At 39.1% G+C, this 23,596-nt stretch overlaps 1 protein-coding gene across 17 annotated transcripts in view; it reads left to right on the top strand.

Moving 5' to 3' along the window:
• LOC129768389 (probable phospholipid-transporting ATPase IA) overlaps nt 1-23,596 on the top strand; it is a 250,423-nt gene that overhangs the window by 140,808 nt on the left and 86,019 nt on the right. For all 17 annotated transcript variants that reach the window (XR_008741670.1, XR_008741669.1, XM_055770015.1 and 14 more), the window contains one exon: nt 11,216-11,336. Coding sequence is in view for 15 of the 17 variants with exons in the window: in XM_055770015.1 (XP_055625990.1) it covers nt 11,216-11,336 (121 nt within the window). In the remaining 2 variants the exon portion in view is untranslated. The remainder of the gene's footprint in view (nt 1-11,215; nt 11,337-23,596) is intronic.

The following is a 23,596-nucleotide window of genomic DNA, read 5'->3' as shown; positions in this document are numbered from 1 at the left end:
TTCTAGAGGCTTCAAACTTAAAAGTTCGCAAACGTGACATGTGCGGATCCGACCTTGTATAAGCTAAACCAGGCGATAAACGTGTACTTTTCAGTAAAAAAAAATTCTATTGGGTTCCTGGTTATTTCGGAATTCTCGTAAACACAGCCGCCGACAAGCCGGCTGGCAACAAGAGAAAAAAGTTCACAAAATAGTTATCTAGGCAGTAGTGCTAGTTAATGAGCTTATAAACCTTTAATTTCTCTTTTGAGGATCTAATTTGGAACAATACTATAATACTACTAGCTGACCCGGAGGATTTTTTTTTTATTAATAGACTAAAATACCCCCTTAATTATTTCAAATAATTGAAGTCTACGACGGTGGTTCGATTGCAATGACGGGAAAACGTGTCTTGCGAACCACCGGCTGTTTCGTCCATCAATTGTTACGTAATGCGCGGATTTGGTGTACCCGAAGTTTGACGATTCGCTTCTGTTCTGCTTTCTCTTCGACTTCGAACTAGAGATGGGCAAAACGGTTCATTTCGGTGAGCGGCTCAGAGTCGTGCGCTCAATGAAAAGAGCCGGCTCATTTGAGCGGCTCGACGGCTCTTTTCAAGAAATGGTTTGTTCGGATATGTAAAGAATGGAAGACATAAAAAATAAAGTTTAAAACAATAATCAGTGCAGAAAATAGTAAAAATATTACTTTACTTAAGGTTCTCTCTAATCTTCTTTATTTTTTTCATTTATAAACATTATCTTTTCAATGTTATCTGATGAAAGTCTACTACATCTTTCACTGCAAACTTGTCCTGCTTACGGAAAAACTCGCTAACATGGTACTGAAGTCACCGGAATACATAATATTAAAAAAAAAAATGGTGGAGCCGCGGAGAGATAGATTTCCTTTCATTCTACCAAAGCTAAGGGTCGCTTATTCTCAGCAAATGTGGTTCCACTAAATATTTATCTACAATAGATATTGCAACAGCTTTTGGATCATGTGAGGATCGAAGATTGCCAACCAATTCATCAAACTCCTCCAGTACAGATGACCGCGCTTCACCACCAACGATTTGTAGTAGTTTCGTAGGCGTGTATACTATGGATGTCATTTTTAGCGTCCTTATCAACGACTAGTGTGCATAGTTGTACTTTCTGTTATCACAAAAACCTTGCTGCTTGAAGCTCTTTTAGTTTGGCTACTAATTCGTCTGACTTAAGATTTGTAAAAAATATTACCAGCTCCGAAATCAATTCATTACAGAACTTTTTTTATAATCAATAGAACTGTTTGCTCTTGATCCATATAATGTTGATCATGTCGAATTATCAGTCGGGAGAGTATAGCAGCTTTCGATAACGACACAGTTTTCTCCCCGCTTTACATCCCAAACATTTTTGAAATATCATAAACAACTGTGCCCTACTAGTCGAGCCCTTTCATCTGATACCCATATGATGGGGTTTTCAGAAGAAATGTAGTCTGCTATTTTGTAACGGCCGCCATCTTGGATTTCCATTCTACATGAATCACTGTGTCCTACTAGTAAAGTCCTTTCATTAGATAGCCATATTGATGGCGTTTTGAAAAAAAAATACATAGTTCGCAATTTTGGGGAGGCAGCCATTCTGGATTCGCATTTTCATAAATAACTGTGTTCTACTAGTCAAGCTCTTTCATTTGATACCCATATTGATGAGGTTTTGACGAAATTTGTTTGTCTGCTACTTTGTAACGGCCGCCATCTTGGAATTCCATTTTACATGAATAACTGTGTCCTACTAGTGAAGTTCTTTCAATCAATACCCATATTGATAGAGTTTTGAAAAAAATATAGGAGATTGTGTCCAAGATACGACCGCATTGTTGCCGTAGAACTACACTCTTATTTTATATAAGTCGCCATACATTGGTGGCTTGAAACTACTAGGAATATAAACACTTCTCATCATTTTGCGCTATTCTCAAAAGAAACGCTTATGTTAATATTACTGGCCTCGAAAAAAGTTGCATTACTTTCTCATGCTCGAGGGAAGCGCAGCTGTCACCCTTAGCGGAGGAGGCTTTGCTACTGGCAAGCGAAATCTAATCACATACAAAATTCCAGAACGACATTTACTTTCTTGGTGACTAAACAAGCAAAATAAACTCTTTTTGTTAATAACAACCTCGAAAACAGTAGCAATGCTTCATTATTATCAATATTAGCGCAAATGCAATCCTAGTTGAAGGCAGAGTTGCGATTGGCACGCGAACCCAAATAACTTATAACATTCCAGTAAGACATTCAAGATGCTTGGTATTCCCCAAATATTTTTTTGGCGCGTTCGGTTCAGTGCGAGTGCTTTTCACTGCACCAACATCGCGTGCAGCATTAGATGACGCTTGCCTCGGAATTTTATTGCCCCTGGCAAAGCGTTCGTTTTTTGCAGGACTCGAGCATGCCTTCCTCTTCTTCATGCTCATCACACACTACGCGAAGCGTCCAATTTATGACGCGGAAAGAAAAACACACGATATGAATAACGCCAAAAACGAACAGAAAAATCCACACGACGATATCCAAGTTGGATTACCACTGGTGGGGTCCAATCTTAGATCGAAGCACAGCGAAAGCAAAGTGAACTAGATTGCTCAACAGTCCGATGCCGAATGAAAGTTTTCCTCAGCGGGATCCACTGTTTATACTCTTGGCAAGTATTCCCCTTCATTCTTCTACCTTTTCCTTTGTTCACGGAGACTTTAAATCCTACGATTTCCCCTCCGTTGGTCGTCGATAGGTTGCTCGTTATTGACAGCTCTGTTCGGGAAAGCACACAAATGGACAGAACAAATGTATGGGAAAATGGAAACGCTTAAAGTTTTCATGAATTTTAACCATCTACAAACCAGGGGAATCTAATGTATAGCATATTAAACAAATCTTACGGAATTTCCGATTCGTTTAGTATGTAAATCGCCAAAATCCGTTTGCGACAAAAATAGTTATTAACGTTAACTTTATTTCATATAAACGTGACCTGTTTTCTGATTTGGCACCCTTAATGAAAGACGTAGTTCTACGTCAAAAAATACATATTTCGCAATTTTGGGGAGGCCACCATTCTGGATTCACATTTTTCATAAATAAATGTGTTTTACTAGCCAAGTCCTTTTATTTGATACCCATATTGATGGGGTTTTGACGAAATTTGTTTGTGTGCCATTTTGTAACCGCCGCCATTTTGGATTTCCATTTTACATAAAAACTGTCCTACTAGTCAAGCCCAGTCTTGAATGAACCGCGGTTCAAAAAAGAGCCTGTCTTTTAAGAGCCGTTCATTTGAGAGCCGCGGCTCATTTTTAAAGAATCGTGGATCGTACGCTCTTTCTGACGAACCGGCTCAAAGAAGCGGCTCGTGAGCGCTCGCCCATCTCTACTTCGAACTGTCTCGTGCTTCACTCAAAAAACGCTACACACTCTCTTGACAACAATTAATTTTAAGACTAAGTTAAGTTAATTTTTAAATTTAGTTCCTCTTGTTTATAAGCATCATTAGGGTTATTATTGTACCCGTTGATATGAATATAATAAACAGGAGATATGTCTGAGGCTTCTGCGTTACTCGTCGTGTGACATGTTCTCTCATTCATAGATGGTATTCGCGGTGATCTACTATCAATGAGTTTGGCATGTTTTGGTGGTCCGATGATTTCATCGTAGTGTGCCTAAATGCGATAACTGCTTGGTAACATAACACAACTTGTGACATAACTAAAGTTCAAATTCGAATTTATGGGAAAACATTCCGCATGGACAAAAAATCAGAAATTAATTGGAGAACAGCTTAGAAATCGGAATTTTCAATCTCACGTAATTTATGCATGGCGCTCAACATATTTGCTGCAATACATTTACACAAGTGTACCATTTTACCATTCCGAATCATCCTCATTGCTATCACTGATCGCTACTTTTCAGTAAATCCAAATTAAAAAAGAAAAACGTAATCCCAAGTTAATTTTGTTTTATTTTACTTCCGTAATTTGACCATCATACATAACTGTCAATCATCAGTATAATAAAATGAATGCAATATGAATGGGCCCGACTGATAGACAGACCAGACGTTTGATTTTACTGAATTGTTGATGCAGATGCGAACAATTCCAAGAAAAGTCATTCGCTGGAGCCAGACCCGCCTGGAAAAATGTTTACTATGCATGAAAAAGCATACATTTTTAATAGCCTTGAAGAGCGGTATCGTGATAAAATCGCGCAATAAATACTTCAATTGAATTGATGGTGAATAACGAACTGGAACTGTACATACTCGGGCAGTTTAATGCCAATTTCTTGCTGCCAAGGCGCGGTAATTGACCAATTTTCCGAAAACAAATAAATCAGAGATAAATGAGAGCGCGTCGTCTTCGGCTTGCGTAAGAACGAATCAATATTTATGACACACCTTTTTTTTCTCTCAGTGGTAAGGTGCAGCCTTGCGGCTACCGGTCTCTCTAATAGTGCAGCTCCCATATTCACGTCCATTAGCGCGGTATCCTTCAACGATGTCAAGTATCATTACGAGCGAGTCAAAACATACACAAGTACCAGTGGCGATGCCTATCATCTGGCCTGGGGTGGTGTGTTACCAGCCCGTATTCCGCTGCCATGTTCTACATGACGACGATAGCGTAACAACAAAAACTGGAGGCAAAAAATGGTCCGCCGGCGAATGCTGATTGCGTAGCTAACATACTTTCTCTCTACCCTGAGGGGGAAAAACATAGTATGCATGGTGTGATTATTTTCCATATATGCATAAATTTTAATGTATCAGCTAGTTGGGCGCTGCAGGCAGATTCGATTAGACTCGGAAGGTCCTTCCTTGAAGTGATATTTGCTATTAAAAAATTTCACTCCGATGAAAGAGGCACTAAAACCTAAAATATTTAACCAATTTAAATTCCGATAATGTCCTCGTGAATTTAGTTTGAGTTATTACAAGTAAAATTGATTCGGAATAACTCATAATCATAATACAGGTCGGACTCAATTATCCGGAGTTTTTTATTTTTGATTTTCGGAAATTTTGAATAATTTGTATAATAATTCCATATTGAATAGCTAATATGGCTATCAAATGAATGGCTTAACTAGTAGCCAGTTATTTATGAAAAATGCAAATCCAAAATGGCCGCCACCACAAGATGGCGCCACATATATTTTTTTCACAACCCCATCAATATGGGTATCAAATGAAAGGGCTTGACTAGTAGAATACAGTTATTTATGAAAAATGCAATTCCAAGGTGGCGGCCGCTACAAAATGGCGGATTACATATTATCTCAGAACCCCATCTACAGTTGTGTTCAAAATAAAAGCAGTGGTGATTTATGAATTGAAATATGTTAATAATGTGAAATTAGCTTCTTGATTCCAGTTTTCTTCATAGTGAATTTTTGAAGAGTGTTCCAGCATAACAGAAGTATGGTATTTGTTTTAGGTTTTGTTTTATTATTTATCAAAACTATCAGTTATTCCAAAAAGGCAGTGTTAAAAAAAATTGCAGTATTCTTGTTAACACTATACAAACAGCATTTAAATGAAGGAAGTTGTAGGAATTGGTTTTATATTCTGATTATCTACTTCAGTACTTTGTAGTGTAACCTTTATTCTTAATAACAGCAGCACATCGTTTTGGCATAGAGTCCACAAGTGCTTGGCAGCGAGAAACAGGTATCGCAACCCAAGAATCACGAACTGCAGACCAGAATTGATCCACATTTTTCGGCTTAGCTTCAGAAACAGCGCATTTGATATCTCCCCACAGGTTCTCAATCGGGTTCAAGTCCGGAACCTGCGCTGGCCACTCCATGAGCTCAATTTTTCTCTCCCTCAACCATGTATTAGCGCGTTTGCTCGTTTGTTCCGAATCGTTGTCCTGTTGCATGGCCCTTTTTAGTGGCATCTCCTTCTCAGCATAGGCAATACAATCTCACTAAGTATTTTGATGTAACCATATTGTAAATTGGGTCAATGCCGTTGTAGGAAAAACATCCCCATACCATAATTTTTGCTCCACCGTGCTTTACTGTCTTAATCGTGTACTGCGGTTGATACTCTGTGTTGGGTGGATATTGATATTCTGTGTTGGGCGGCCTTTCGATCCAAAGAGAACTATTTTGGACTCATCCGTCCACAATACGCCATTTTGCTTCGGGGCAATCAATGTGCATTTTAGCAAACTTGAGGCGACTTGTAACATTACGTTTTGTCAACAATGGTACCTTTCGAGGGCTATGCGCATAAAATTTGACTTCCGCCAATCGTCGTCTGACTGTAACAGCGCTCACAGTTAAGTTCAGTTCATCTTTGATCTTATTAGAAGGGAAAGTTGGATGAGTCCGTGACAGTCTAACTATCTTTCGACCAATTCTTTCAAAGGTGCAACGTTTTCGGCCACGAGTTTCAGACTTCTCTTTATATTTTAAAGCATTGCTTATCATTTTGGCAGAACAACCAACTAGCTCCTGTACTTGTCTGTAGGTTTGTCCTTGATTTATTAAAGTTCTGATTAAATTGCGCCGCTCCTCAGAACAATGTTTACCGTGACCCATTTTCTGCAATACAAACAAAACATACATGTAATCTTGTGCATATTTTACAATTATATAAGCATATAAACACTTACCGATCCTCGAAACGACAAAACTTGACGGAATCTTCGAACGAAAGCATGCTTTCATTGAAATCGTACTTCACTGCTATTATTTTGAACCGCGCGAAAAGGACGCAACCAAAAGTATATACAGTGAACTAAATATTCTGGTTATAAACATTATGAGTTTTAAACAAGAAATACTACCTTCGTATATTCATATGGTTAGTTGACAACATCGAGGGTATGTATGCGTGAAATGATAAAATATATGAAAAGACATTAGGTGCTGCTATTATTTTGAACACAACTGTATATGGGTATCAAATGTAAGAGCTTGATAGAGATGAACCAGCTTTTGGATGAAAATCTCTTTAATAAAGAAAGAAAAAAAAGGGCTTGACTAGTAGAACACAGTTATTTATAAAAAATGCAAATCCAAAATGGCGCCATTTTTTTTCAAGGCCCCATCAATATGGGTATCAAATGAAAGTGCTCGTCTGGTAGAACACAGTAGATCATGAAAAATCCAAATCCAAGATGGCCGCAGTTCCCAAATAAACAATTACTTTTTAATGGTTCCATTCAGCTTGCCCTGTTTGTATGTATGTTTGAGTGTTTGTAGGGTTGTCCCAGATTAATAGAAAATTGACCCCGTTCCTGTTGACTGATTGATCTGAAATTTCAAACATACCTTTAATTATACTGTCATAATATTAGGCTGTCAAAAAAGTCCTGCGGTATTTCCGCGAGGTGTCGTTGTAAGCGCGTAGTTATAGTTGTATTCATTGTATCGAGTCATACTATAGCTTGTTGGAAAGGTATTTTTGCGCGCTATAATATAGTCCTTGACAGTGTTTTGTTTGGTTAAGTCGTTCGTGAGTTATAGTGTCGCAAATATGGAGCAAAATAAAGAGAAAATCCGACATATTTTACAGTACTACTATGACAAAGGCAAAAATGCATCTCAAGCTGCCAATAAAATTTGTGCAGTTTATGGACCCGATACAGTTTCCATTTCCACCGCACAACGATGGTTTCAACGTTTTCGTTCTGGTGTAGAGATCGTCGAAGATGCGCCACGCTCCGGAAGGCCTGTCGTCGAAAATTGCGACAAAATCGCTGAATTAGCCGAGAAAGACCGGCATAGTAGCAGCCGTAGCATCGGCCAAGAGCTGGGGATAAGTCATCAAACCGTTATTAACCATTTGAAGAAGCTTGGATTCACAAAGAAGCTCAATGTATGGGTATGTATGCCACACACGTTGACGCAAAAAAACATCTTTGACCGTATCGACGCATGTGAATCGCTGCTGAATCGCAACAAAATCGACTCGTTTCTGAAGCGGATGGTGACTGGCGATGAAAAGTGGGTCACTTACGACAACGTGAAGCGCAAACGGTCGTGGTCGAAGCCCGCTGAAGCGGCTTAGACGGTGGCCAAGCCCTCATTAACGGCCAGGAAGGTTCTGCTGTGTGTTTGGTGGGATTGTCAAGGAATAATCTATTATGAGCTGCTTCCCTATGGCCAAACGCTCAATTCGGACCTGTACTGCCAACAACTGGACCACTTGAAGGTAGCACTCATGAAGAAGAGGCCATCTTTGATAAACAGAGGCCGCATTGTCTTCCATCAGGACAACGCCAGGCCACACACTTCTTTGGTGACGCGCCAGAAGCTCCGGGAGCTCGGATGGGAGGTTCTTTTGTATCCGCCGTATAGTCCGGACCTTGCACCAAGTGACTACCACCTGTTTTTGCCCATGGCGAACGAGCTAGGTAGTCAGAAGTTTGCCACAAAAGAGGCCTGTGAAAATTGGCTATCCGAGTTTTTTGCCAATAAGGAAGCGAGCTTCTATAACAGGGGTATTATGAAGTTGGCATCTCGTTGGGAACAAGTCATCGAACAAAACGGCGCATATTTGACTTAAACAGATGATTGTAATTAATTTTATGAACAAATGAAAATTCAAAAAAAAAAACCGCAGGACTTTTTTGACAGCCTAATATTAGAGGCGAATGAACTGCAAAGTTTAAAGCCTCTTAAAAACAAAGAACCTCAACCTGTCATAATAACACTGCGTATTCCATGATATTGAAAAATTAAATTTGACCGTCACTAAAAATGACTGAATGGCTTGACTTGGAGAATACACTACACTATGAACAACATAAACTCGAAAAGGTCGCCGCCTCAAAACTTTTGACTTTGTATTTTTTTTGCAATCCCCTCAATATTGGAATCAAATGAAATGATTTGACTAATAAAATACAGTACATCACAAAAATATTCCAAAGAATTTAAAAAAAATATTTTTTGAATGGCTTTAATGTAGAGAAGTATACTAATGATACAGATAATTTAATAGAAAATAATTAGACAAGTAGCAGTTAGTAGTTATCACATCCGTTCCTTCATTAATCTAGGGCAATGATGAGACGAAAATAAATTCGTGGGGTATATGATTAAACAACTAACTGTGGATAATGGAAATCCAACGTTTATTTCTTAGCTAATTTTCTTCGGAATAATTTCATGATGTACTGTGTTCTATTAGTCAAATCGTTTCATTTGATGACGACATTGAAGGGATTGCACCAAAAAACACATAGCCGACAATTTGGTGGCGGTGACCCAAGTTACCCAAGTCAAGTCATTCAGCCATTTTTTAACGACGGCCAAATTGAATTTTTCAAGATCATGGAGTACAGAGTTTTACAATAACAGTAGAATTAAAGGTGTCTTCCAAATTTCAGATCAATCAGTCAACAGGAACAGAGTTAATTTTCTATTAATGTGGGACAACCCTACAAACATACATACAAACAGCTGAATGAAATCATTTAAAAACGTAATTAGTTGTTTGGGGACTACGGCCATCTTGAAATTGGATATTTCATAATCTGCTATTAGAGAACTTTCTTTTGATACACATATTGATGAGGGTTTGAAAAAATAAATATATGGTGCCATTTTGTGGTGGCAGTCGATTTAGATTTGCATTTTTCATAAATAACTGTATTGTACTAGTCAATCCCTATCATTTGATATACATATTTATGGGGTTCTGAGAAAATGTGTAATCCGCCATTTTGTAGCGGGTGCCATCTTGGATTTACATTTTTCATAAATAAATGTGTTCTACTAGTCAAGCCCTTTCATTTGATACCGACATTGAAGCGGTTCTGAGAAAATATGTAATCCGCCATTTTGTAGCGGTCGCCATCTTTGATTTACATTTTCCATAAATAATTGTGTTCTACTGGTCAAGTCCTTTCATTCGATACCCATATTGACGGGGTTTTGGGAAAACCCATGTTGATGGGATTTTGAGAACATATGTACATAATCCGTCATTTTGTAGCGGACACCATCTTGGATTTTCAAGATCATGAAATACGCAGTTTTATAATGACATCAGAGGTAAAGATGTGTTCTAAATTTCAGATCAATCGGTCAACAGGAAGGGGGTTAAATTTCTATTAATGTGGTACAGCGCTACAGACAAAGTTACGAAGTGCCGAAGTCACAAACATACAAACGGGTCAACCTAGATAAAACCTTTTAATAAATAAGTGCAAATCATAATTATATTATAGGGGGTCTTCGTAGCCACATTGGTTGCGCGTTCGCTTAGTAAGCGATCGATCGTGAGTTCAAAACTCAGGGCCCTCATTGACCATCTTTGTGTTGTTACAGAATAAATACGTCCACGCAACAATCATCAGCGATGGAGATCGATTCAGCGTTGGAGTCCTGGCCTCTCTCTATCCATATGCCAGCTCTACTTTGCGACAAGAAAAACATCGGGCTGTTTTGCTGTGAATAACACAATAATGATATCATATCAGATGTCTCCACTGTCTGGTGGTCTAACTGGATAATGGAACGACAGAAAGAATACGCCTAAATGGCTACTGTGTAATGTACCATATGGTATAGAAGGAATTCTCTTACGTCGAAAAATGGCAACTGTGTGTAATGTTCTATATATAGATATGATAAACATGTGACATGTACCCGATTAAAATTCGGCTTTATTACAGCTAATATGCTAATGAGCCAGAAATAAAGAAATGGGATAAAAAAATATAATTATATTATGTTTACCGAGAGAATGATTTTTTTTTGACTCGATTATCCAGAGGATTCGGTTATCCGGAGTGAGAAAAAATCAATACTCCGGATAATCGAGTCCGACCTGTAATAGACTCCGCATCAAATACTTGAAGATCCTCTTCAAATCAATACTCAGAATACAGGTCGACCTTCCATTGATGATAAGCGTAATTAAATATTAAATTTCAATCCTTTGATGAATCTAGCAGAACCCACAATCATTTGTCATCGATTTATATGGCAATCAAGGTAGATTCCCTGAATGTTCCACTCATGCTTAGGTTTCGATCAACTTTGAAATATGCAGATTGAGCCTTCCTCTGGTATTTGCAGAAGTTATAACGCGTTATGAAACTAGGTTAAACAGATCTACACAGAATGCTTAACAGTAATAAATGCCTTATTACGTTTATAGCGTAACTAATTAGTTTCTTTTTTTTGTCTCTTTACAACCACTCATTGCAGATGACGATGATGCCACCACCTCCGGAGTGACGTTGGACGACTCCGATAAGCGGGTGATACTGCTGAACCAGAGCCAGCGACAAAAGTACTGCAACAATCATATCTCGACGGCAAAGTATAGGTAAGCCTGCTCGCCCACCATGCTAGTAAATCATTCAGCGGCAGTCCCGTTTGTTTACGCACCGCTTTTGTTTGGGTACAATGTAATTGCAACCACGTGCATAGCGGATGATACATGCATGCCTCTCCCTCTCTCTCTCTCTCTCTCTCTGCTCGATGGATCGTTTTTCGGTTGGGAGAGACGACAGTAAATGGAATATTTCATTAGGAGGAGTGGCTGTGGAGCAAAACCTTCTCCACTTGACCGGCGGTATATTGTTCTGCTGCTTGCGAGATACAGACCTATCGCTGGAAAAGTTCATTTGTTCATAATGGAATGTGTTTCAAATGGAGTACCCTGAGCAAACACGCTTTGTTTGAGTGCAGTACTCTCTGTCCTTGCCGTTTTTTTTTTATTGAGAAACACCTAGCTCTTTATTTATCTTGAAAAAATACGTTGCCCGACAACTTTGAACTGAGCAATCATTTTTCTAACAATTCTTTGTTTTAGAATGGCTGGTCGTTTAGGGATTAATGGCCTCTGGCCTTAAAATTACTCCGAATCACCTTGACAGAGCCAATTAGTAGATCATTCAATTGAGGACTTTAAGATTAAACTCACATTTGCATAATAGGCGGAACACGCAACAGTTTGACTTCAAAGACCCCTCCCAACAACAGGGTGTCGACCCACTTGTTTCAACCTTGGTTGATGGAGTTGATTGACAACTTTCACTTTCCTTCATTAAACGATGTTTTTATGCCTAATCTTCCGAAAAAACAAAAAAAGATATAGTTTGTTCCCAGCTTTTAAAAAAACAACATCAAGCTCAATTGTCCCTTGTTGATATTCTAGGCATAACTGTACCATCATGTATTTTGTGTAGATCCATAATAAATAAATCAGTTCAAGTAGAGGAACTGGTACAAATTCAGTACCCCGTGGGTAATTTGGTACCTACCCGAATATCCGGCGGTAATGAGCTCTGGCGGTGAATAAAAAAAGTGTTCTAGTAATGTAGTAACAAACGTCAGATGCCAAAAACCCAAAATATCTGTGTTTTTAAAAAAAAAATCAAGTTTTGTTGTTTTTGAAATCTCGAAAATTTGCGTGCGTCTTTTGAAAAATCATTAAAAATCGAATAGTGAGCCGATTTTAAATATCAAAGCTGATTTGGATCAAGAAATTGATGTTCTTCAACGAATTCGCTCAAAATGATCTCTCTTTCCACGATTTTAATATAATACGCTTGGACCGCGATGACAGATACGGAGGGGTACTATTGGGGATTAATAAGTGCCACCCATTTTTTAGAATTGAACTTCCACCTATTGGAGGGATCGAAGCTGTTGCTTGTCATGCAAACATCAGAGGCAAAGACCTCTGTATTGTCAGCTTGTATTGGCCTCCGAGAGCTGCGGTTAGCCGCAAGCAACTTGTTGACATGTGCTCACTCCTTCCTGAGCCACGATTGATCTTGGGAGACTTCAACTCTCACGGAACTGCCTGGGGGGAACAGTACGACGACAATCATTCATTGTTGATATATGACCTTTGTAACAGCTTCAATATGACCGTTTTGAATACTGGGGAAACAACACGTGTACCTAAACCTCCTGCTAACCCAAGTGCTCTTGACCTCTCGCTTTGCTCGAATTCACTATCGTTAGATTGCAAGTGGAATGTAATCGAGGACCCCAACGGTAGTGACCACTTGCCAATCAAAAATTCCATCACCATTGGGTCGAATTCTTCTGAATCTATAAACATGGCATATGACCTCACTAAACACGTTGACTGGAAAAAATATGCGGACGCGATTGCTCTAGCCATCAATTCCAGAGATGGTTTGCCTCCATTGGAGGAGTATAACTTCATTTCTCGTTTGATCTATGACAGCGCGGTTCGAGCTCAAACGAAACCATCCCAGGCTCCACTATTCGTCGAAGGCCCCCCAATCCATGGTGGGATAGCCAATGTTCCAAACTTTATCAGGATAAATCGAACGCATTTAAAGCTTTTCGAAAACGTGGAACCATTGAGAATTTTCAAACGTATTTGGACCTTGAAAATCAATTTAAAAACTTGATCAAAGGGAAAAAACGTGCTTATTGGCGAACTTTCGTGGGAGGTTTGTCACGGGAAACGTCAATGAAAAAATTATGGAAAGTGGCTCGAAACATCGATGGATTTTTAATTTTGCACGGAAGGTTTGTCCCGATTCCGCTCCTGTGCAAAAAATTGTTCGAGATATACCACAAGATAGGTGCGATCTTGATTCCAAGTTTTCGATGGTAGAGTTCTCTCTTGCTCTCCTTTCTTGTAACAATTCTGCTCCAGGATCGGATCGAATTAAGTTCAACCTGCTGAAAAACCTCCCTGATGTTGGAAACATCGCTTGTTGAATTTATTCAATCGGTTTCTGGAGCATAATATTGTTCCAGATGACTGGAGACAAGTACGAGTTATAGCTATTCCAAAACCCGGAAAACCCGCGTCCGACTTCAATTCGTACCGCCCAATAGCAATGCTGTCTTGTATATGGAAATTGTTGGAGAAAATGATCTTGTTTCGCCTTGATCGTTGGTTTGAAACGAATGGCCTACTCTCAGATATACAATATGGGTTCCGCAGGGGCAAGGGGACGAATGATTGTCTTGCGTTGTTTTTTTCAGAAATTCAAATGGCTTACGCCAAAAAAAAAACAAATGGCTTCAGTATTCTTGGACATAAAGGGGGCCTTTGATTCTGTTTCAATAGAGGTTTTGTCAGACAAATTACACTCTCGGGGTCTACCGCCTCTATTGAATAATATGTTATATAACTTGCTTTGTGAGAAACATTTGAATTTTTCTCACGGAGATTCGACGGTGAGTTGGGTCTCTTACATGGGCCTCCCTCAGGGCTCCTGTTTAAGCCCCCTTTTGTACAACTTCTATGTAAGCGACAATTGCCTTACACAAAATTGCAGCATAAGACAACTTGCGGATGATGGAGTAGTGTCTGTCGTAGGATCAAAAGAATCCGACCTGCAAGAACCCTTACAAGATACTTTGAACAATTTTTCAACCTGGGCCATTGGGCTAGGGATCGAATTCTCCACGGAGAAAACAGAGATGGTGGTTTTTTCTAGGAAGCATAGACCAGCCAAACCAAAGCTTCAACTTTTAGGTAAACCGATCACTCATGCTATGTCATTCAAGTATCTTGGGGTATGGTTCGACTCCAAATGTACTTGTAGGGCCATATTAGGTATCTGAGGAAAAAATGCCAACAAAGAATAAACTTTCTCCGTACAATTACCGGCACCTGGTGGGGAGCCCATCCTGAAGATCTTATAATGTTGTATCGAACAACTATTCTCTCAGTGATGGAGTATGGCAGTTTCTGTTTTCAATCAGCTGCCAAAACACACCTCATTAAACTCGAGCGAATTCAGTATCTTTGTCTCCGTATTGCGTTGGGATGTATGCCCTCAACGCATACCACGAGTCTCGAGGTTTTGGCAGGCGTACTCCCACTAAAAGGTCGCTTCAATTTATTATCTCTTCGGTTCCTCATCCGGTGTAAGGTTATGAACCCATTGGTGATCGGAAATTTTGAGCAGCTTATCGAGCTAAATTTTCATTCAGGATTCATGAGCTCATATCATGAATTCATCTCCATGCAGGTTGATCCTTCTTCGTATACTCCCAACCGTGTTTGTTTTCCTGACTACATCAATTCCTCTGTACATTTTGATCTGTTCATGAAGGAGAAAATCCATGAAATTCCAGATTATCTTCTATCGGGGATAGTTCCTACGATCTTCAATGCAAAGGTTGGGCGTATCAATTGTGATAATATGTACTTTACTGATGGGTCCTCTATGAATGAGGATTTGGAGTGTTCAACGTTTTTTAGCACCTCACACAGTCTTCAGTATCCTTGCTCAGTATATATTGCTGAATTGGCAGCGATATACTGGGCGCTGGACAGCGTCGCCTCACGACCTGTTGAACACTACTACATTGTAACGGATAGTCTTAGCTCTGTCGAAGCTATCCGTTCAGTGAGGCCGGAAAAGCACTCGCCGTATTTCCTTGAGAGAATACGAGAAATTTTGAGTGCTTTAACCAGACGCTGTTATGTCATTACCTTTGTCTGGGTCCCTTCACATTGCTCAATTCCGGGTAATGAGAGGGCTGACTCATTGGCAAAGGTAGGTGCAATTGAAGGCGATATTTATCAGCGTCAAATCACCTTCAATGAATTTTATTCTTTAGTCCGTAAAAATACCATCGCTAACTGGCAACGTAAGTGGAACGAAGATGAATTGGGTCGGTGGCTTCACTCGATTATCCCTAAGGTTAGCCTCAAACCATGGTTCAAAAGTCTGGACTTGAGTCGGGACTTTATTCGCACCTTCTCTCGACTCATCTCCAATCACTGTTCGTTAGACGCGCTACCCTTTCGTTTTAATCTTGCCGATGGCAATATCTGTGCTTGTGGCCAAGGTTATCACGACATCGAACACGTTGTTTGGTCGTGCGAGTTGTATCTTGTCGCCAGATCGAATTTAGAAAACTCCCTGCGGGCTGGAGGAAAGCAGTCCAATGTGCCGGTGAGAGATGTGTTGGCTCGGTTAGACCTTGATTACATGTCCCAAATATATGTCTTCTTAAAAGTTATCGATCTTCGTGTGTGATTGTCCTTATATCCTTATATTCTCCTTTTCCTTTTCCTTCGCGAGAAATCAAATCCCTTCTTACCAACAATAGAATAAGGTGAAATGTAAATACATATTAGATATAAGATAGGCTTAAGAATAGAGTATGATGAATGTGAGTGCGAATGTCTTGAAAAAATCGTTTTTTTGTTCCTCTTTGTTTTGTAAAATTGCATGCTTTTTCGTCAAAGTTGAGTTAATTTACGTAAGATAGTGTACTTCACTTCTATTTTGAATGAAAATGTCAAAAAATACATTTTTCAGTGGTTTCAGGACGATTCTTTTAATTTGACAAAATAAAAAATGGGGTGCCAAACTTATACCCAGGCATCTCGGGTACTCGAATTTGAGTTGTTTCACTTCTATGCTCAAAGCTTCGAGCCAAATCAAGATTTTTGAAATCGGTTTGCGAGGAAATGTCCGCAATAGATTCCTCCATAAACTGACTTAATATGAAGAAATTCCGAGCATTGGCCAAGAGCTAAGTCCAAAAAAACTAAATGGGGTACCGAATTTGTACCAGTTCCTCTACAAAAATTTTTTGTTACATTTTTAGCAGGGCTAATGTACTCATTTCTGGTTTGGAAGAACGAACTAATTTTCAAACAAATAAAAAAAAGTTTAACAGAACACTTATACACCTTGTTAGCGAATGCCTAATAACAATGATATTTATATCCTTCAAATGTGTTGCAGATCACTCACTTCTTCATGAAACGATGTTTCTATGCATAATATTACGGTAAAACGCAGAAAAACTTATTGTTTGTTCCCAGTATTTCAAAAAACAACAACAAGTACAATAGTCCAATGTTGATATTCTAGGCATAACTGTCCCACCATGAATTTTCAAGCCCGTCACCAAAATTGGTAGATACAAGTGAGGGGATCTTTTCACATTCCATTAAACAATAGTTATACAAACCTAAATGCTTAAAGTTTCTGATAGACAAACATGTTATAAAACTTTGATTGCGTTTTTGCTGATTTTGGAACATGGGGCAACTATGAGTAGAACGGCAGTACTGTTCCTCCAAAACCATCGAAATACTTTTTATAGCTGCATTCGTGAACTGCCTTCAGTTTAGCAGCGAATTCGCTTTCATTTCTTCGATGCTGTCAAAACCGGTCCCAATCGAAGCGATAATTTGAGTTTCGGAAATAGCAAAAAAGTCACACGGGGTACTGATAGTACTGTGCTTGTTGAATCACATTTCGCCATTTTGGGTAAAAAATTCGTTCAAAATGGATCAATCGATTAACCGGTCGAAGAAAACAGTCAGCATTCCCTTCACTTATGATCCACTTTGACATGGCTTTTTTCGGATCGTTTGCAGATGATTGTTGACACGTATCGTACTCGTGCACCCATGTCTGATCGCCGTTGAATGAGCGTGGGATCAGAATTTGATCGTTCAAGCAACCCGTTGATTGCGATGAAATTTTAAATAAAATTGAGCTCTTTTGGCACTAGTCGTGTTGGGACTTTCATCATTTTCGCATTTTTTTTTCTCGTTTCTTGTTGAACAAACTGAATCCCAATTAAATGGCTGCAAATTCGGCAGAATGTCCCGATACACAACGAAAATGCACTGACTGTAGCAGAACAAATATCTGACCTCTCTGAGCAAAATAAATAAAATTCTGAGATGCCAGATGTTTTTTCTTAAATTTATGCTACAGTGACTCAAATCCGTAATCGTACTCCACCATGCAGATCTCTTTTCCCTTCTTTCGAAAGTCGAAAACAAGCTTTCGGAACATTCTATTTGTGAATATTATAGTGTCATATGAGAGTTAAAAGGTTTGTTATTTGTTTTCAGAATAATGGTTTTTATTTCTCTAAAAATGGCGAATGTATGTGCTAATGTATGAAAATTGACTCAAACTCATAATCGTACGCTGGTTGAAATCTCTACTCGAATTCGAAGGCGTTGGTCAATTTCCTAATTCCATCATTATTATGGTATCCATTGTTCATTGCAACTATCTTTAGCTGTCTCTAGTCTTATCTACGATTTTTTTGTGTGTTCGGAAGGTATATTTATCAATTTTTTCATAAGGTGATTTTTAAAATCGTTATTTTTAGAAATTGAAAGGTAACTTCCTTAGTTTTTTACTGGGATTGATGTCGGAAGATTGTTGAGGAATATCAATAACATTTGAGTAATTGTAATGTAACCATGTGCGAACTTCATATGTCTTGAGCTCAGGGTCATTGTCTTGGCAAAAATTGAATCCTCAATTCTATCCCACTTTGTTGACACTTTGCTTCATATTTTCCTTCAGGTTGATCGAGTAAACATTCTGACCCAATACACCATCGATGAAAACCAAATTCATCATACATACACTCTCATATTATCCCTCCACCACCACCATGTTTAAACATTGCTTTTAGATTTTTTAGAACGATAACCATCGGAGTCGAAAATAGCAAATTAGGACCCATCTATTGGAATAACATCTTACCAGTAAGTACCAGTAAGAGTCAGTTTGAGTCAATTTTCATACATTAGCACATACATTCGCCATTTTTAGAGAAATAAAAACCATTATTCTGAAAACAAATAACAAACGTTTTAACTCTCATATGACACTATAATTTTATCCAAATAGAATGTTCCAAAAGCTTGTTTACGACTTTCAAAAGAAGGGAAAATAGATCTGCAGATTTGAGTCACTATATAAAAATCTGAAATATCTGTAAATATGTGCTAATGTTTGCAAAACTGGCCAGTTTCGTTTATCATTTGGAGCCAATAATGTTTTGTCACTATTTTAAACAGCCTGCAGCTGGAATAGAAGGTTGTGACGAAAGTTAAATGTTTGCAAAGGGCCTGGCCGGGTAAGGGAGTAAAAAGTTCCCCCAAACTAAATCAACTGTATGGCAAATATTGTATAAAAAATTTTAACGGTTTTATTGAACCCCTATGTGGTTTAACATAGGATCTATAGTGGAAAACGTACTTTTTCGTTTATTTCACGTCATCCTCGAAAGCTTCGAGATAAAAATTTGAAAAAATTACTGAATGTACATCTCACTACGGTACCTCAAGAAAAATTATCAAAAAAAAATTTCTATGGGTCTATGGTGAAAAATCCATCTTTTCGTTTTTTTTTCACGCCATTCTCATAGCTTTGAGACAAAAATAAGAAAAAATGCTGAAAGTACATCTTACTAAGGTGTATCGATAAATATCGTCAAACAATTTTTTCATCAAAAAACCTAATGATAAAAAAATTTGAATACGCGGTACAAAAAAAATTATATATTTTTTGGCATTTCGAAATTTTGAAAAAAAATATAACTTTAAGACCCACTTCTGCTCTAATTTTTATTTAAATGCGTTCGTATGTGTCTTTTTTCTACATACGGCGTAATTTTTTTCTGAATTTTTAAGAGCATTGCGAGACATAAAAATAAATTTCTTCGTCGTCTGCATTATTATTTTTATTTTCTTGAAATCGATTTTTTTTTGTATTCGTGGTTTTCAATTGTTAGATTAGAATAAAAAATAATAATAATTTGTATGTTTTTAAGTGTTCTTCTCATTTACCATTCTTCTTCAAGTGTTCATTCTCAAACACGGGGACCAATGTACGCGCTATCAACAATTTCGTGGTTCCCCTGTAGATTGTCAGTTTTGGATTGGTCTAGTGGAGCAAAACTGACCTCGAACATCTTGAGAGTATGATGAGAAAGGCTTTCAGAAAGGCCATAATACAACATCTTCAATAGGCAAAGGAGAGAATGAACTCATCACCGTCGATCATTACACTTCTACCTAATCGGGTCCGGAAGCCAGCATATATTTGGTTTTAGACGCATTGAGTCCAATTCTCTCTGCTTCGTACTTAAGTCTGGTATAATGTTCAGCTACCGTCTCAAATGTTCTGCCGACAATGTCTACGTCATCAGCGAAGCAGATGAATTGACTGGATCTATTGAAAATCGTACTACGCAAGTTGAACGCCGCTCGTCTCATAACACCCTCTAGCGCAATGTTAAACAGCAGCCTCTATTGGCCTCTGTTATCATCACCTTGTCGAAGTCCCCTGCGGGACTCGAATGAATCAGATAATCCACCCAATATTCGCACACAGCACTGTATTCCATCCTTCGTAGCTTTAACCAGTCTTGTCAGCTTCATATCGTTTTCGTACATGATTCTCTATAGTTCTTTTCGTGTTGTTGAATCGTATGCGGCTTTAAAGTCGATGAATAGATGGTGCGTAGGGACTCTGTACTCACGGCATTTCTAGAGGATCTGCCGCAAGGTGAAGATTTGGTCAGAGGTAAACCGACCTTCGATGAAACCGGCCTGATAACCTCCCACGAATCTGCTTGTCAGTGACGATATACGACGGAAGATGATTTGGGAAAGCACTTTGTAGGCGGCATTCGGTGATTGCACAAAAGTTTTCACAGTCTAGTTTGTTCCCTTTCTTGAAGATAGGGCAAATAACCCCATCTTTCCACTCCTGCGGTAGTTGTTCTGTTTCCCAAATTCAGACAATCAGCTGATGCAGATAACTAACCAACTTTTCCAGGCCCATCTTGGTAGGTTCCGCTCCGATGCCATCTTTGCCAGTTGATTTGTTGTTCTGAAGCTGTTTGATAGCATTTCTAACTTCATCTATCGTTGGGGGTGGTACATCTTCATTATTTACTGCACCAACGTTATCGCTTCCATCGTCATCTTGGTACTCTACTTGTTCGCCATTCAGGTGTTCATCGAAGTGCTGCTTCCACCTTTCGGTCACATCGCGTTCGTTCGTCGGTATACTCCCATCCTTATTTCGACACATTTCTGTTCGTGAAACGAAGCCTTTTCGGGATGGATTGAGTTTCCGATAGAACTTTCGCATCTCATGAGAACGGTGCAGTTGTTCTAGTTCTTCACACTCCTCCTTTCCTGGCGGCGCTTCTTTTCCCGGAAGAGTTGGGTTTGCTGTCTCCGCTTCTGTCTATATCGTTCCACGTTCTGACGGGTAGCTTGACGCAGAATTAACTCCCGCGCAGCGTTCTTCTCGTGTAACATTTGCTGACACTCATAATCGAAACAATACTCGTAACGTAGTCTTCGTTCCACGTGTTCCAGGATGTTCTCCGTTACGCTGTTTATGACTGTTTTAATCATGCTCCAACGGCCCTCAAGAGGAGCTTCGTCAATCTGGTCCACTTCCGTCTGCGCAGCTTCAAGCGGATGTGCGTAGTTTTCGGCGACATCTGCTTGTTTCAGCCGCGTAAGATTGTACCGTCGCGGACATCGGTACCGAATGTTGTCCACAACGGAGAGCTTTGGGCGCATCTTAAGCATCACTAGGTAGTGGTCCGAATCGATGTTAGCGCCTCAATAGGTTCTGACGTCAGTTATGTCCGAGAAATGGCGACCGTGTATCAGAACATGGTCGATCTGAGATTCTGTTTGATTGGGTGACCTCCAGGTGTATTGGTGGAGGAATTTGTGTTGGAAGAAGGTACTGCGTACGGCCATATTGTTAGAGGTGGCGAAATCGATGAGTTTTAGGCCGTTTTCATTTGTTAACTGCTGTGCGCTGTACACCAATTACAGGTTTGAACTCCTCCTATTTACCGATCTGGGCATTGAAATCTCCGATGATGATCTTGATGTCATGTTTTGGGCAGCGTTCGTATTCGCGTTCCAGCTGCGCGTAAAATTCGTCTTTCTCATCATCGGGTCTTACAAGGTGAGAGTTGTGTGCGTTAATGATGCTGTTCAACATCAGAATCGGCCCTCAATCCTCAATCTGCACATTCTTGGGTTGATTGGCCGCCAAGCAATCACACGCTTCTGCATATTGCCCATCAAAATGAAAGTTGTACCTAGCTCGTTAGTGTTGCCGCAGCTCTGGTAGATGACCATCGCAAAACGTTCGTACTGTAGATCCTCTTCAACACACTTCCTGCAGCGCTAAGATGTCAAACTTGCGGTATTTCAATAGTTCGGAAAGCAGTATTCATACAGGACAGGACGCTCATCGGATGGCGCTCACTATCGGGGGAACGCATTGTGCAATTTGACGCTTCTGATCAATTCCCGTCCGCCTTCAACTGTTTTCCCCTTTTCTAACACTCATGAACCATTACAATTTAGGGGGTCGATTCGGGGCCACCTTTCACCATACATCAGTATGTTCAATGGATGATGAAAGATTTTTAATTATGTTAGAGGTACACCAGTAATAGGTTCCAGCTGATCTAGTGTCATTAAGAGAACAGCGACACACTCAAAACGTGTTCAAAAAAACCTAGGAAATTGATGGAGTAATTTTAATGAACGGTCTAGGCACGTGATCTACCCCAGAAAAATTAAGTCTTTTCACAGTTGAATAAATTACCTGGCGTTTTTAATACTATTTCTACGAGTCCCCCCACAGCCAATTCAATGTTCTAAAGATCATTCTCGAAAAAAATGCAACCGACAAAAATTATCACCAAAAATTCATTTTAAGTCGGATATTTTTGAAATTCCAATGGAATGAATAGACACATATTAGCTATGTTTTTCGGAAAGCTGGTTTATTCAACCTACTCTCCTAGGCTAAATACCTTGGACTTAACGCAACTAATCAAATCCTGTGCAACAGTTGCGCCATCTTTCTTCCACACTTTCATCCGCTATTTTCCTCTGTTTTCCAGGTGTTTGCCCTTCATATCGACAATAATTTTTCGATAACCACTCGACAGATTGTGACGAAACTTTGCACATGTAAACATTACATTCTACCCAAAATTTCATCATTTTTTACTCATGCAATGAAAGGTAATACACAAAAGAAAGTGTTGCATTTTTTTGAGTACAACCTTTATATATAAAAGCACCCTTTCGGTGCGCTTCAGAACTGTTCATAAAAGTAGAAAGTATGAAAATTATTTATTAAAATAAAGAAAGATTGAAGAAAATGAATTTTAAATTATTTTATACGTCTCTCGAAACGTTATGGAAATATTGGTTCAAAGTACAGTGTTCTGATATCCTGAATCCTGAATATTTTTTTTTAAATCAGCGAATATTACCATACAAATGAAACACAAATTTCTGCATTACTCCAGAATTAGTCAAGCAAATGAAACCAAATTAGTCATATGCCATACATGCCATGCCATACAATTGAAGACATTTCTGCATAATTTAAGAACTAATCAAGCAAACGGAACCAAATTTGGCATGTGGAGGTTTAAGGGAGCAATAAATGTTTTAACGGTGGTTTGACACTCCTTTCCCCTCTCTAAAGAGATTGCTGAACAACTCGAGAACTAATCGAACAAGTGGAATCAAACTTAGCATATAGAGGGTTTAGGGATCGATGAACGTTTCTATGGTAGTTTGATACTCCTCCCCCCTCTCTTAAGGGGCTCCCATACAAATGAAACACAAATTTCTGCATAACTCGAGAACTAATCAAGCAAATTAACCAATAGTTGGCATGTGGAGGCTTAGGGGGCACGAAACGTTTCTATGATGGCTCGACACACTTACCCCCTCTCTAAGGGCATGGGGGCTGGTGGACTCATGAATGTGTGTTTAGTAAGAAACCGTGGATG

The sequence above is a fragment of the Toxorhynchites rutilus genome, chromosome 2 (assembly GCF_029784135.1).
Source record: "Toxorhynchites rutilus septentrionalis strain SRP chromosome 2, ASM2978413v1, whole genome shotgun sequence".
Classification (NCBI taxonomy): Eukaryota; Metazoa; Arthropoda; class Insecta; order Diptera; family Culicidae; genus Toxorhynchites; species Toxorhynchites rutilus.
The sequence above is the reverse complement of the archived record's forward strand: the minus strand, read 5'-3'. Positions and strand labels throughout refer to the sequence as shown.